Below are 13527 nucleotides of genomic sequence, written 5' to 3' on the forward strand. Positions count from 1 at the left end.
TATTGTCAGAGGCCATTAAGAGGAGCCTGGACAGAGAATTCTAGTGCGGTCGTGAGGTGGCATACCTGTTGACTCGCATAATGGGTGCCTATGCTGCCTTCATTGAAAGATGTATCAGCTCTGCGATGGGGTGGCTGTAACCTTCCAGGGCACGATACCTTTTAGAGGCACTCAATTTCACAGTCGACATTGTATTGACAAGCTGACAGTTGCTGCTACTACAATGGCTACCTTTGTGGTTGGGCATCAGGTGCTGTAGCAGATGAGAACCCCTTCGCCGGTGGCCCTCAGAAATATTTTGCGGATTTGTTTAGTGCAAAAATATGCACTTCTCAAAGGATATTCCAGATCACTTCAAGAAGGTGGTGCATATGAAGTCCTCCACCTGCAGGTGAAACACTTTGTCTTTAGAGACAGTCATTCACAGAAGCTTGAACATCCAGATATGCTCTTCTCCACGAGCAAGAAAATGGTCTTCTGAAAATCCTTTGTGCAGCTGGCAGATCCACTCGAAGTGCTAAATGCCCTTGTTTTGCTTGGTTTGATTGCCACTTTGGTCGAGGCAATTGAGATGCACATGCGCTAGCTTCAGCGGACGCTGGTGGCCCAGTGGCACCCTGCACTTGTCTGCTATGTTTCAGTTCGTAGAGCTTTTCAACACATACCATAGCCAACCTACAGGGCTCCCCCTAGGTGCCCTCTTTCAGGACCAGGAGTTCCTGGAGATAGACACCAGCGAATAATGCTTGGGTTGAAATGCAGGGGCGTGGCAGCTCTGAAGTCTTACTTGGCTGTTTTGATAAAATCATGTATTACTTTGTGTTTTGAACATGCTCGGAGTCATCCAACACACGGTGTAATGGTGAATTCCACCAGAGCAGCGGCGAACTTATGGACATGTGCACAGAATGTGCCACTATAGGGGGTTTGTAGGATAGTCACTTGGGCAACACAATGGGCTGGATATCTTGGTATTAGTTGAAGCAGCCTTCGGCAGGCCAGTGCTCTACTCCACGGTTCTGTGGGCATACTGGTCCCACGTCTAACTGACTGGCAGGTATAAATGTCAGTTGCTTATGTGGGTGCTGCCAGGCTGTGCCAAAATAATGTCTTCTTACTTAAAGATGTATTCTTACAGGCTTTGCTGTATCTAGAAATGTTGTGTTCAGATAATTAAACAGACACATTTAAAAGTGTTGGATAACACCTTAAATAATATCATTCATTGCATCTTTACTAAGTCTCTGAATATGCCATAGGTCAGGTGGTCATTTTGTATTTGAGTGTGTAAGACAATGTACTTTCCTGTAACTTCAATTTCCTGTCAGGTCAGCCAGTAGTGCATCAAAATAAACCTTCAGCTCAGGATTTGACCACAGTCATGATGTTTTTTTTATTATTAGCAGCTGAGTGATAGAGCTCAGAAGTCGGAGCGAATGTTTTCACTTTGAACATTGAAACGTAATTGTGGATAGGTAAATTATTTATGATACTTGTAAAATTCTTTATTAGTTTAAATGTACAAAACAATGGCAGTCTATATTTAGGATTAAAAATACGTTCGTGGTAGCAGTAGTTTTAGCTCCATTTTAATATATACTTTACGTCATCAGGACCTTTGTAATGAATACGCTGTCATAGTTATAATTAAATTAATTCTTAATGTGTAAACCAATTTAAAGTTGGTATGTTTGAAATTATTTGACAATAAATGTGATCTTCCAATTGACAATTTTAAGTTAACTTAGATTGTAATGCATTAAAATGTGAATGCAACACAAAATGCAGTGAAAGGTATAGAAGGGCGCTTTGGGTATTATCCCCCCAACTTATTTTAATTGTGCTATCGACATCACGTCATGAGACGAAGAATCCATTCGGAAATCTCACAGAGCATCACACTATGTCAGAGTATAGCCCGCGGAAGATATTGTTCGTCGGACTTCTGAAAATGTTTTCGAGTGGCTTCTTTATCCTTTACACCATGCACTCTGTTATGAGATTGTCACCAGACAGACAAGCCAGTATTTTTTTCCCCAGAGATGGAATTTTGCCAAATCAAGTGAAACCCCATATTTTATGTAGGTGGTTGAGACTATTATATTCATGACTAACGACTAATATTTAATGCTTTTGTCCTTTTTTCACTGCCCGTGTAATTGCTTGCCATTTTATAGCATTATGGAAATTATCATCATTATTATTATTCAAACCCAGGCTCATAAGTGGTGCCGGCTCAGTGCTCTGACCCCTCAGCTACGTCTTTGTACAAAATAAACTTTTTGACGAGGTCATTTTTTTATTTGAAGCTACATATTTTTCTTTACTCAAATGATCTATTACTGTTTGTCTTGTTGGCAACAGTATACCCAAACATATTTGTAATGGTAAAGTCACGTTATTTAGCTTGCCTAAATTTATACAATTAACAAACATGCTTTTTGCAAAGAAAATTATACAAAACCATATTTTTTGCTTTTAATTCATGATTTAAAAAATGTTTTATAAAAACTACCATATCACTCCTTATGGTTCTGTTATCTTACTCACAAATGTTAAAACATGTTTCATATTCTAGCATTCTTGTTTTAAATTGACACAAAACTCAAGTGACATACAAAAGCAGCAGTCCCCAAGTGTTTTGAGGCCGTTAGGTGGCGGTGGCCCACAGCTTCTGGCAACAACTGCTCCATCTGTGTATATTATACTGTACATGTATACATAATTTTGTACAACAAATGCAACAATTATTTTTGCTTGTCCTTTCCTTTTTGAATGTTTCTAGAGGTCAGTAGCAGTTCGTCTTCTTTAAACAAAATTCAGCCGGATCACGTTGGCCTCTCTTAATTAAAAATCAATCCAACATTGTACTTTTTGCTGTGACTGATCTTACTCTATGCATTGAAGAAAGGGTTATTGGCAGAAATCTCTCCTGTTGAAAGGCAATGTTGTTGACGATTGTTTCGTCTTTTATTGTAATGTACGCTTATGCACCACTGTCAAAGCAGCAGCATCTCCAAATAAACTTTTTGTGCAAATCCACTAGTCTGCTTCCTTGAGAATATTTTAATTGTCAGTTTTTTCACTAAGCCTATCCTATATAACCCGAGACTTCTGGCTTGACAAAAGCTCACACGTTAATTCATCCAGGGGTTAGCCCTGTGGCCTTTGAAAGTGGTACACTTATTCATGGAAGGGGGTTGTTTCAATGTAAATGTGTTTGCTGTCCGTACATTGTCTAAAAAATCTCTCAAGTCTCTAACCCTATACCATGACTGATGACTCACAATAAAATTGTACCTCACCATTTCCAATTGGACTTCTTACCAGCTGATGTTAAACTTTCTGATCCCATAAGACTGATGCAATGCCTTTCTTTACGCTTTTATGATTTTTTTTCAATATTCTGATGGTATATTTCTTTAAATCTATGTGTAACAAAACCCCAGTGCTCTCTCTAGTGAACGATTCCTAACAATAATCTGTTGCTCTGGATCTCCATGTTAAAAAAAATATATCATATTTTATATGCAACTACATTTCACGTGTATGCAGTAGTGTATATCTGTATATCTGTATTTGTTTTTTGTGTATATTTTACTCTCTGAGAATAAAAACAATCTACCAGCAATATTTCATCTTTGCAGATCAGGCTTTATTCCAGTTAAGCAATGGAGGCGAGATCTGCATTTCTCGAGAGATGTTGCATCTCGCTGATACTTATTTGATATGTAATTGAAATCAATGCATATATTTAAGTGCAGACAGTGGTCGCATTGTAAGTTGGGGTGTTTTTACATGGACAATTATATTTGGCACATGGACCGATCAGTCTGTCAGCTTTTCTTTCGAGTTATTTGTGGTCAAAACTGATCTTATATTTTGTCTACATGCCACTTCAAATATTTTTGAGACACCCTGATGAGGAGTGAAGGAGTTATATTCGTGTGGCTTAGGCGCCTTCGGTAATTCTAAGAAGCTGAATGACTGATTAATATTTTTCTTTGTTTAGGGCTTTTTACATTTTTCAAGAAACCACAAACCTTCCCCTAACATCTGTAGAGGTCCCCTGGGAGCCTTTGGGACCATTGTATGCAGTGTCTCCCTTTCATGATTAGGTTATCCTGGTTGTAAAAGGTGCTCACGTTTATGTACCATGTCTGTCTTCACCGGATGGAGGGAATAGCCCATCCTGCTGCCTGGGTGGGAGCACTCAAGAAACGTAAACAGGCAACCAGTGTTTATCTGTGCCCTTTTTATGGCCGTTTGGAATTGTGTCTCGCTAAAATGTGGACCGCCTACAGTGGCATTCCATGTCTGCTCTACTGTACTTACATGGCTCAGTGGTATAATCGAGCAGCTCCCAGTCAGAAGGTAGCGAGTTCAAATCCTGGTTGAGGATTGAGTAGGCCAATCATCTGACCATTATTGATCAAATGAGTACCACTTTTGGGGAAGTCAACAGTGGTTGTCCTGTGAATATACTTTCCCTGCCATAGGAATGTAGAATGTCTATCATTGGGCCAGGGTTTTGAATAGGAGATGAATACTGAAGCAGTGCTAATTTGAACTGGAAATCCGTTTTTTTGTTGTTGAATGTTCCGACAGAATACATTCCCTTCCATTCATTCTATGCTGGTTTATTTTGACCTGTCGTGCTTTTCATGTACACTGATTTATAATGCGTTATAATAATGTATCGATTGGTATAAATAATATAATTTTAATGTAATGACATGTATTGGCATATTCTCACTTCTGTCAGATTTGTATTCTTAAATATCTACAGCATAAAACTAAGCGAGCAGGGCCAGTGCATTTATCAAAAACTTTTAAACAGAGCAGCCTCAGCATGGTGCTGCCCCATTCTGCAGCTGTGCTGGGCTGTGCTGTTGAAATGTTTGTTTGAAACGATGAATTGTTACGAAATGTTTAGCTGCGTTTGTCGATATCAGCAGATTGAGAAATTGTGGTCTCAGCGTCAATACACCTTACTTACATTCAATAAAAGTGTGTTTAGACATAAAGTTTGACGAGTGGAGTGCGATATTATGTCCACCAAATATATTTGAGATAAAGAACTCGACAGTGATTTTTAGAAAAAAATGTCATCGCTTAAAATTTTCAGTGGATAGTTTAATTAACCTCCTATGTTTACATATTGTATTGAAATGATTCAGTATACCATATATACAATATTCCTATACATTGTCATTTGTAATTGCATATGGGAGATCAACTTTGCATCCTACTTTATTTAGTTCTTCAGTAAATGTTTATCGTTAATTGTCACGAGTTGTCATCTCATATTTTGTCATTGGCAAATATGAGAAGGTTAATACTTTCCTATTTATTTTGGAACCGTATTATCGTGTCCTTGCGTATATCTTTGGCAAAAAAGTCAGTCCTTTGCTAACTCCTCTCCCAATATCTAGTGTGCTTGGTTGTGAGAGCTTGAATGATCGCATCAATTTACGCTGAAACAAATGCCTAGCTGCAAAGTTCATTCATGTACACTTAAAAATTGAAGAGATATGTTGGATGAACACAACTTGAATGCCATATGAGAGTTTACATACCTAGTGGTAATTATAATTAATTATATTTTGGTAATTCTATTTTGATCCTGGTGTACCTTGAATAATTATTAAACCAGGATCAAAATTATGAGGAATAGAGGTAGACCAGAGAAGGTTGAAGGGCTTTTGCAAAACTGAAATTCACAATGAAATGCCACATATCGAGATGGTTTGTTGCATCGATGATCGATGACTGTGGGGAATGGCGATAGCTTGGGCAGGTCTTCAATCCAGCATTTGATAGATCATGACTAATAATGACGTTAGACCAAAATTAATGATTTTTCTATCATGACTGTGTTACTAGTTACTTGGTGTGGACAAATCTGTGGACATTGTATGTACTGTAAGGTACCATGGAGAGAATGATTTTAGAAAGGCATAGTATATATGTGACTCATAGTATTATTGTCTTTTTAAGGTATACTGTTATTAGAACTGTCCAGCGTGATGGACTTTGTTGTTTAGACACAATCACACAGCACATAAGGATGTGTATGTGCACTTTGGGAATGTCCTTGTTTTCAATGGTAACATACACATATGTAATTTGCCCTTCCCCTTCACATTAAAAACGCGCACCATGAACATGCGTGTGGGTATTTTTTGTACTCTAGAGTAAATTCATCACATGACAGTGTTCAATGTAATATTATCCGTTCACACATTACGGTATACTAGACCCTCGCCCAGGTGTGTTTTGATAGAGTTTGACGGTTGCTCATCTCACAGCCTGGCAGGCAATATCACCATAGTAGTTGATTTTATCTGCAGGGCACTGGCCTTGTTCTCCGAAGGCACTCGGAGAGAAAATAAAACAAATGACTCAGCGTGGAGCATTACGAAAACAGGGAATTCATTGTTTTCATCCACGTCAATGTTCATGGAATAAACAATACGGTACTTGAAATGTGTAATACCACTAAAGACAGCGTTGATAAGTCATACTTAACACATGTTTTGTTTGTATAACATTTAACAATGAATAGGTATGATTGACGTTCAAGTTATTTTTTTGTTGGATGTTCTCATTGCATCACATTGGGTGTTGTCTTGTTTCCATTCACACCAGTACTGCCATTCAGAGATTCGGTACTCACAAAATTATTGAAAAATGCCTTGGGAGGCAACAGCAAGACCATCATGGTAAGAACCATCTTAATTTTTGTGGTTAAAATGTCTGTGCACAAAGTTTAAAGAATGCTCTCTGATGATGTTGAACAGCGGACAAATAACATTGTCTTTAATGTGCACAATTTTGCCCAAATTAGCACACTAAAGAAATGCAGACTATCATTTCTTCAGCCCACTGCAGTAATGGGATGTTTCTGTTTGTAGCCGGCTACTCTCTGTGCATGCCTGAAGGGTACTCAGTGTGGCCCAAGACCTGAGTTAATTCCATTTAAAAAAACCTATAAACTTTAAGAGGCCAAGGATTGCACTTTGATTTTTCCACCATTTTTCATGCAATAATAATCACATTGAAGCCAAATTTCTCCAGATGTCCATTGCCAATACTATATAAAATGATGCAATAGTCATGTATCATATGAGTAACCTTTCTTGCAGGTATAATACATGAATTGCTGATTAATGTGACAATGGGATTGGTACCTGATAGAGTCCAGGCACAAGCAGTGTATCCATTTTCGCAGACCATTATTTTCAGTTCATTGCATTTTGAATTGTGCTGTGATACAATAATACAAATAAATTTAATCCGTCTCTTAAAGTATGTTTGATTAGCATTGCTGCTTGACATCAGGAACATAAAGTACTGTCTGTTAGAATGTAAGTGGCTAAGGTAATGATTTAATGGACAAAGAGACGTTTTTACCATATCTTAAAGAATGAAGCCACAAACCACAGCTGCCATTTTTAACGAATTGTCTGTGCAGATTGCAGCGCTGAGCCCTGCGGATGTCAATTATGAGGAAACCTTATCCACCCTCCGCTTTGGTGAGGTTTTACAACAGGCACATGATGGCCCAGTTTAAAGCCATTTGAAACGTTTTAACGCCTAGGGCTAGGTGTGTTTGCGTATTGTCTGGGAAGCCTTCAGTGGAGTCAGGAAATGGCCCTTTTGTCTCAAAGTAAATCCTGCTGATTTTGCTCCCAGCAAAGAGGATTGTGTTGCCTCCTAACGTGTTTCTACCTTACACACAGCTGTTATGGTTACTCTTTCAGTACACACAGGAATGTGGATTGTCTTCCTTTCACTTAGTTTGGTGAAGACTATCTAGTAGAGACCCATCTCGTCACATTCTTTGACAGTTAAATGCGTGTGTCAAATTTCTCATTGCAGGATTTCTAAGAAATGTGTTAACATTTTCACAGTAAAAATATTGAGTGTGATTTACTCCATTTTGACATGACAAGAGGTTGCCTTTAGTTATTGTGGAAAAACCCCTACAAAATAAAAGTATAATCTTGAGTACCACAAATGTCACTCATCATACTCTTTGGTTCTATTGGGTAAAGTCACGTAGGTAAAAAATAAAATAACAAAAATCACGACGTTTCGGCCACAACACAAGCGGCCTTCATCAGGTGAAGGGACGAGACTGTCTGGAGGACAGCGCTGGAGTGAAAAAAGCCACGCTCAGATCACGACCTTTAAGCTGTGTGAGAAGAAAACAAAGCGCCTTGACAAAGGAATTAGCATATAAATTAGCATTGAAATGGCTCATTGAAATAGCTAAGTTAAAGTATACACATCCGCAGAGGCACCCCTTGACAAAGGAATTAGCATAGAATTTAGCATTGAAATAGCTGAGTGATTAGCTTGTAACTGGTCACAGAAATAGCTATGTTAAAGTCAGAGCATATACATTCACCGAGGCACCTAGTACAAATCAAACAGGAGAATTTAGCGAAACACAACCACGCTCAGACTGCGGACCTTTAAACTGTGTGCGAGCAAACAAGGTGTCCTGACAAAGAAATTAGCATAAAAAATTTGCATTTGATTGGCCGATTTTAGAAAAGAGGTGGTGTACGTGCCGGTGGACTTGCCATTGTTTGGGGTACCACTACTTGAAAAATATACTGTACCATTGAAATTAGTTTAATGTTTAGTTCGATTTAGAACATCTTTCCAATGGTTGCTTAATTTGAAACCATCTTCTCGGTTGAAATTGTGTCTGTGTTTGTAGATCTGAATTGCCTCGTGAACAAATCTCTGATAAAAACCCGTGGGTTTGCAAGAGGAATCTAGAAGTCACTCATCATGTGTTGCAAACCGATTATTGTATTTGTAATGGACGTATGTGCAAACTAATTTTGAAAATGAATTAATCATTATTATTATCCAGGAGAAATCCCCCTTGTATGATGGATAGGAACTTTTTTTTTTATCTGCCGGTTTTTGGCTGAACGCAGTGGACCGGGCAAAGGCAATCCGAGTGCAGGCGGTGGTGAATGAGAGCCCGACCAGCCGTCTCGTCCGTGAGCTACAGCAGGAAAACATGCGACTGCAAGAGCTGCTGAGCCAGGCCAGCTACGGCGCTGAGAAGTCTTCCTCACCTGCCTCTTTTAATGAAGGCAGGGCCATATGTGATGTCACTACAAGAGCAGCTGCAGTGCCACTACTTTTTCCCTCGAGCCCCTGACTAAACAGCCGATATAGATAGCAGAATAAGATTCAATCTACCGAAGTCTTTGGCTCATAAGAAACTATAGGTAGCTTAGGTCAATGGTGGTGGTGAGCCAGAGGTACCACAAATCATTGACACAAAACATAGTTAACTTGGACCAGAATTGTAAAACTGACAAATTTAAATGGTAGTATTTGGTGAATAAATCTAATTTGAAATTAAATGTACGCAGAAACATCCAAGTTTATTTTGTTTATGAATATTGTACATATACAGCCATTTTGTAGACGAGTGCCTCTCCCACAGCAATGAAACGTTCTGTAAAGTTCGCTGTTTTGCAGAGATCTAATTTTAGTGTAGGGTCGGTGCAAGGGGAGTCCTGGGGTGGGCCCTGCACCACCAAATGTCCCTGTGACCCAGCCAAGTTCTCTCTATTAGCGGTGTGAATCACTGCTACCGTGCCCCCCCCCCACGCAACAGCTCCACTGGCCATTTATTCGAGAAGGAGCTGGAATGAGGTCTGTTTTAGCTCTAAGTAACCATGTCGGACCGTGAGGGATGGCTAGGGCTTGGGGTGGCCATCATCCAGCAGTGGATTGACCAAGGCCTGATGATGATTGTAACCTATTGATTGTATCTTGCATGATTTTGAGTCGTGTAGAGTTGGAATCCCTGCGCCAGCAGCTGGAGCAGAACCGGCGGGAGATGGAGCACATGGCCATGAGCTGGGAACAGAGGCTGGCAAGCGAAAGGCTTGCACATCAGGTGCTCACCCTTGCTGCTTGTCCCATCCAGTGGCGCTATTCCACTTGGTGTATACTGCCATCAAATCCCTTTGCGTGTGGAATTACTCATGCTGGTTCCTTTGCTCTAACCATATTTTTTTGTCTCTAATACTTAATTTCTGAAAGTAAAGATGAACTATAATGTATAAAGTAATTCAAATGTGTCCTTTAACGCAAAAACATAACATTGCTGAATTGAATTTCGATTTAAAGCTTTCGTGACTGCAATGATTCATCTTCTTTGGTTCTTTCGGTAAAGTCACGTGACTTTACCGAAAGAACCAAAGAAGATTGCTGAATTGCCTGATTTAAATTGTATCAAACATTTGCAATGCTGTCACCTTCAGTTTTTTTGGCAAGATGTACATATTTTTGTCAAGATGTACATATTTTTGTAAGGCCGTCATGGTGGTGAGATGTTAACTACCCCCCTGGTATGCAGCAGGTCGTGGGTTTGATCCTGACCCTGACACCTGCTGTATATTTGGAGTTTGCATGTTCTTCCCGTGGTCGCATGGATCTTTCTACAGGTCTACTGGATTTTCCCTCCAGATTTAGAATCAACATTCGTATTTGGCTGCTGTAAATTTCCATGTGATAAGCGACTTCGTTGAGCTATCATTTGTGGCCAGGTTGCTTCTGAAAAAGAGCTGTAAAGCTGAGTGGAACTTACCTGGTAAAATCTTGATATGAAGCTTTCGTGACTGCAGGAATCCATACTCGTTGGTTCTTTCGGTAAAGTCACGTAGGTATAAAATGAAATTTTATGAAATTTCATTCTAAAGTCACGTGACTTTACCAAAAGAACCAAAGAGTATGGTTACCTGGTAAAATATAATTTTTAAAAAGTTTAGTTTTTATATACATAATTGTAACTTAATTTATGCATTCTTTCCCTGGTGTTTCATGTAGCAAAAGCTGAAGGAGGAAAAGGAGCTGCGGGAAAAAAGGAAGACGATACCTCACTTGTGGAACTTGAACGAAGACCCTGCACTTAATGGCCTTCTCTGTCATTTCATCCCAGAAGGTTGGGCACATTCCAGGGATCCCATTGTACTACCGACACAAACTGCATTTACATGCACGCATCCTCAGGAATCCTCCTATATGGCCTCGCATCCAGTGTGTCCTAATATGTGTGATTATTGTTTGTTTCTCCCTACTTGCCTGAGATTATATATAAGATAAAATAGTTCATTTTGAGCAATGATTTTAGATTTATTGAGGTACAATTACGACAAAATTACAAAAAATTAACACAAAATAATTTTAAATTGTATATGTTTGCAGAATTTTAAACAACACACATTGTGCACACACATGACACATCGCAACATTCCTTTGCAATGCATCACTTGGGATTAATGCCACGTGGAATCATAACATCTCACACAACCCAAACATCTCCAGCAAAATGCTCTGAGAAGTTAATGCTTTCGGAGTGGCCTAAATAATCTGCTGGTATGAATTGGAGCCAGTAGAGGCCAGCTGCGCCATAGATGGTGTCCCACCCATGAGACTGTGACATTTTAACCAAAGAAGGAACAAACACAGTACCTTCTTAGGAATAATTTGGTTGGAATTTGTTACTGACTTCAATATGGTATAACACAGCATGTAGATTTTTTGATGGTTTAAAAAAGTAGATTCTATGCCTCAAAATTTATTGTGACACAAATCTAATTATCACAAGCTTCTTCCAAACATACAGCCACTCAATCAAAATTCAACATATGGCACTCATACTTTGTAGCACTGTGACTTTACTAACCCTGTGGTTTTCCTCCTCGATGCCCGCATCCACAAGGATCCCTGTCTATTGGAAACGGCAAGTCGGAAAACCCGGCTGGAATAATTTTGCACGGGGTCGGGGTGCTCCCTCATCATGCCTCGGTGAATAATAAGGATGGTGTCATCATCCTGGCACCGTCACCAGAGGCCAGGGTGCTCATAAATGGCTGCCCTCTCACCCAGCCCGCCCTCTTGAACCACAATGACAGGTGAGATAGGGATTTGTAAGTGTGATGGATGATCGGCGTGTATCTTTTGCACGTGTCACTGCTTGGATACCGAACCGAGACCCCAGTAGTTTCTTGAGACCGAGAAACAAAATACCTTCAAAGATTGTTCAAGATCCTGGAGCTTTTGAATCCTAAAGTTATACTTTGTCCCAAACATTGAAGCGGGGTGGTGGATCAAAACTGGTATGAATTAAATAATAACATAAATAAACACTTTTCAGTATTTTGATAGATTTTTCGGTGTTTTTGGGAGGGCATCATTGTAGAACAATAGAATTAAAGACGTCTGATGTAAAATGTGTGTGCAAACTAACCTCAACTGGAGGCTGTTAGAAATATATAATTAAAAGTATTTCATGAAACTAATATGCTAGGCTTTCCAACTCGTCAGTGTATATTCATTAACATCTTGACACACTGCTCAGTATCATGATTTATATATATAGAATGTATGTTCGCAAGAAGGGTTGGTGACTGGTAGTCAAGATGAATGAGTGAGTGGCAGCCAAAGGAAGGGAGCATTCCCAAGAGGAATTCCACCGTGCAGATGAAGGAATGAATTCAGCTCATTTGCAGGAGATATATTTTTTGAGATGTGAATTGTGTTCAATGTTTTAAATGCTACATTAACTTTTAATTTTATCTTGCGATCGGGTGGTGGTATTTTTTATTTAAAGCTTTCGTGACTGCAGGGATTCATATTCTTGGTTCTTTCGGTAAAGTCACGTAGAAGGGAAACAATAAAATAATAAAAATATAAAACAATAAAATTCTCACGACGTTTCGACTGCAACACAAGCGATCATCATATACAAACACAGAGACAATTTCAACCGAGAAGATGGATTCTGGCTTAGCAATCATTGGAAGGATTTGATAAACCATTTCGGATCTTAATTGATTGATCACGCTTAAGGTGGCTTTCAGACCGCATCCATTATTTTTCGTCTTTTCCGAACATAGATGGACTCGTCCATCTGAACAAACTGTCAAATCTCCCTACGTGGTGCTAACGTTAAAAATAACCGCCACTTTTTTCAAATTTTCTTGTTGTGGTTTTCACACCTGATGATGATTGCTTGTGTTGCAGTCGAAACGTCGTGAGAATTTTATTGTTTTATATTTTTATTATTTTATTGTTTCCCTTCTAAGAGACTTTACCGAAAGAACCAAGAATACGGGTGGTGGTAATTTGTTTTGTTGGAATGGCATGCCTTCTGCGCTTCAGGGAAGGCATGCCAAAGAGACATGTCTAATGTTAGGTGCATGCATCTATCATTAGTTTGCATTCCTTTTGTTAATTGCACCTCAATTCTTGTCTGATCAGCTGTTGGCCACAGCTTAAAACAAAGGGAAAAAATGTACACAACTTGTCCAGCTAAAGTGTGTGTTTTTACTGCATTTACAGTTCTATCATATAATGGACATGTGTGTGAAATGTCAGCAGTCAGTGTAGATTACATTTATTTAAATCAGGTGTCGAGCAAAACGTTGAAATAAATCGATTGATCTTCCAATTGGAGTAAGATTTTAAGCATGTCATTTG

At 39.2% G+C, this 13527-nt stretch overlaps 2 protein-coding genes across 2 annotated transcripts in view; both read left to right on the top strand.

Annotated features, from left to right (window-relative positions):
• LOC142929168 (kinesin-like protein KIF28) overlaps positions 1-9280 on the top strand; it is a 34456-nt gene extending 25176 nt beyond the window's left edge. Inside the window, exons 9-11 of the mRNA XM_076069831.1 lie at positions 6652-6725; positions 7478-7538; positions 8961-9280. Coding sequence (XP_075925946.1) covers positions 6652-6725; positions 7478-7538; positions 8961-9190 — 365 coding nt within the window. The 3' untranslated portion in view covers positions 9191-9280. The remainder of the gene's footprint in view (positions 1-6651; positions 6726-7477; positions 7539-8960) is intronic.
• Positions 9281-9706: 426 nt separating this feature from the next.
• Positions 9707-13527, top strand: part of LOC116947627 (kinesin-like protein KIF28) — a 59756-nt gene continuing 55935 nt past the window's right edge. Inside the window, exons 1-3 of the mRNA XM_032963598.2 lie at positions 9707-9940; positions 10873-10987; positions 11768-11960. Coding sequence (XP_032819489.2) covers positions 9818-9940; positions 10873-10987; positions 11768-11960 — 431 coding nt within the window. The 5' untranslated portion in view covers positions 9707-9817. The remainder of the gene's footprint in view (positions 9941-10872; positions 10988-11767; positions 11961-13527) is intronic.

Source organism: Petromyzon marinus, chromosome 2, assembly GCF_048934315.1.
Source record: "Petromyzon marinus isolate PM22_M1 ecotype Great Lakes invasive population chromosome 2, UKy_Petmar_22M1.pri1.0, whole genome shotgun sequence".
NCBI classification, from domain to species: domain Eukaryota; kingdom Metazoa; phylum Chordata; class Hyperoartia; order Petromyzontiformes; family Petromyzontidae; genus Petromyzon; species Petromyzon marinus.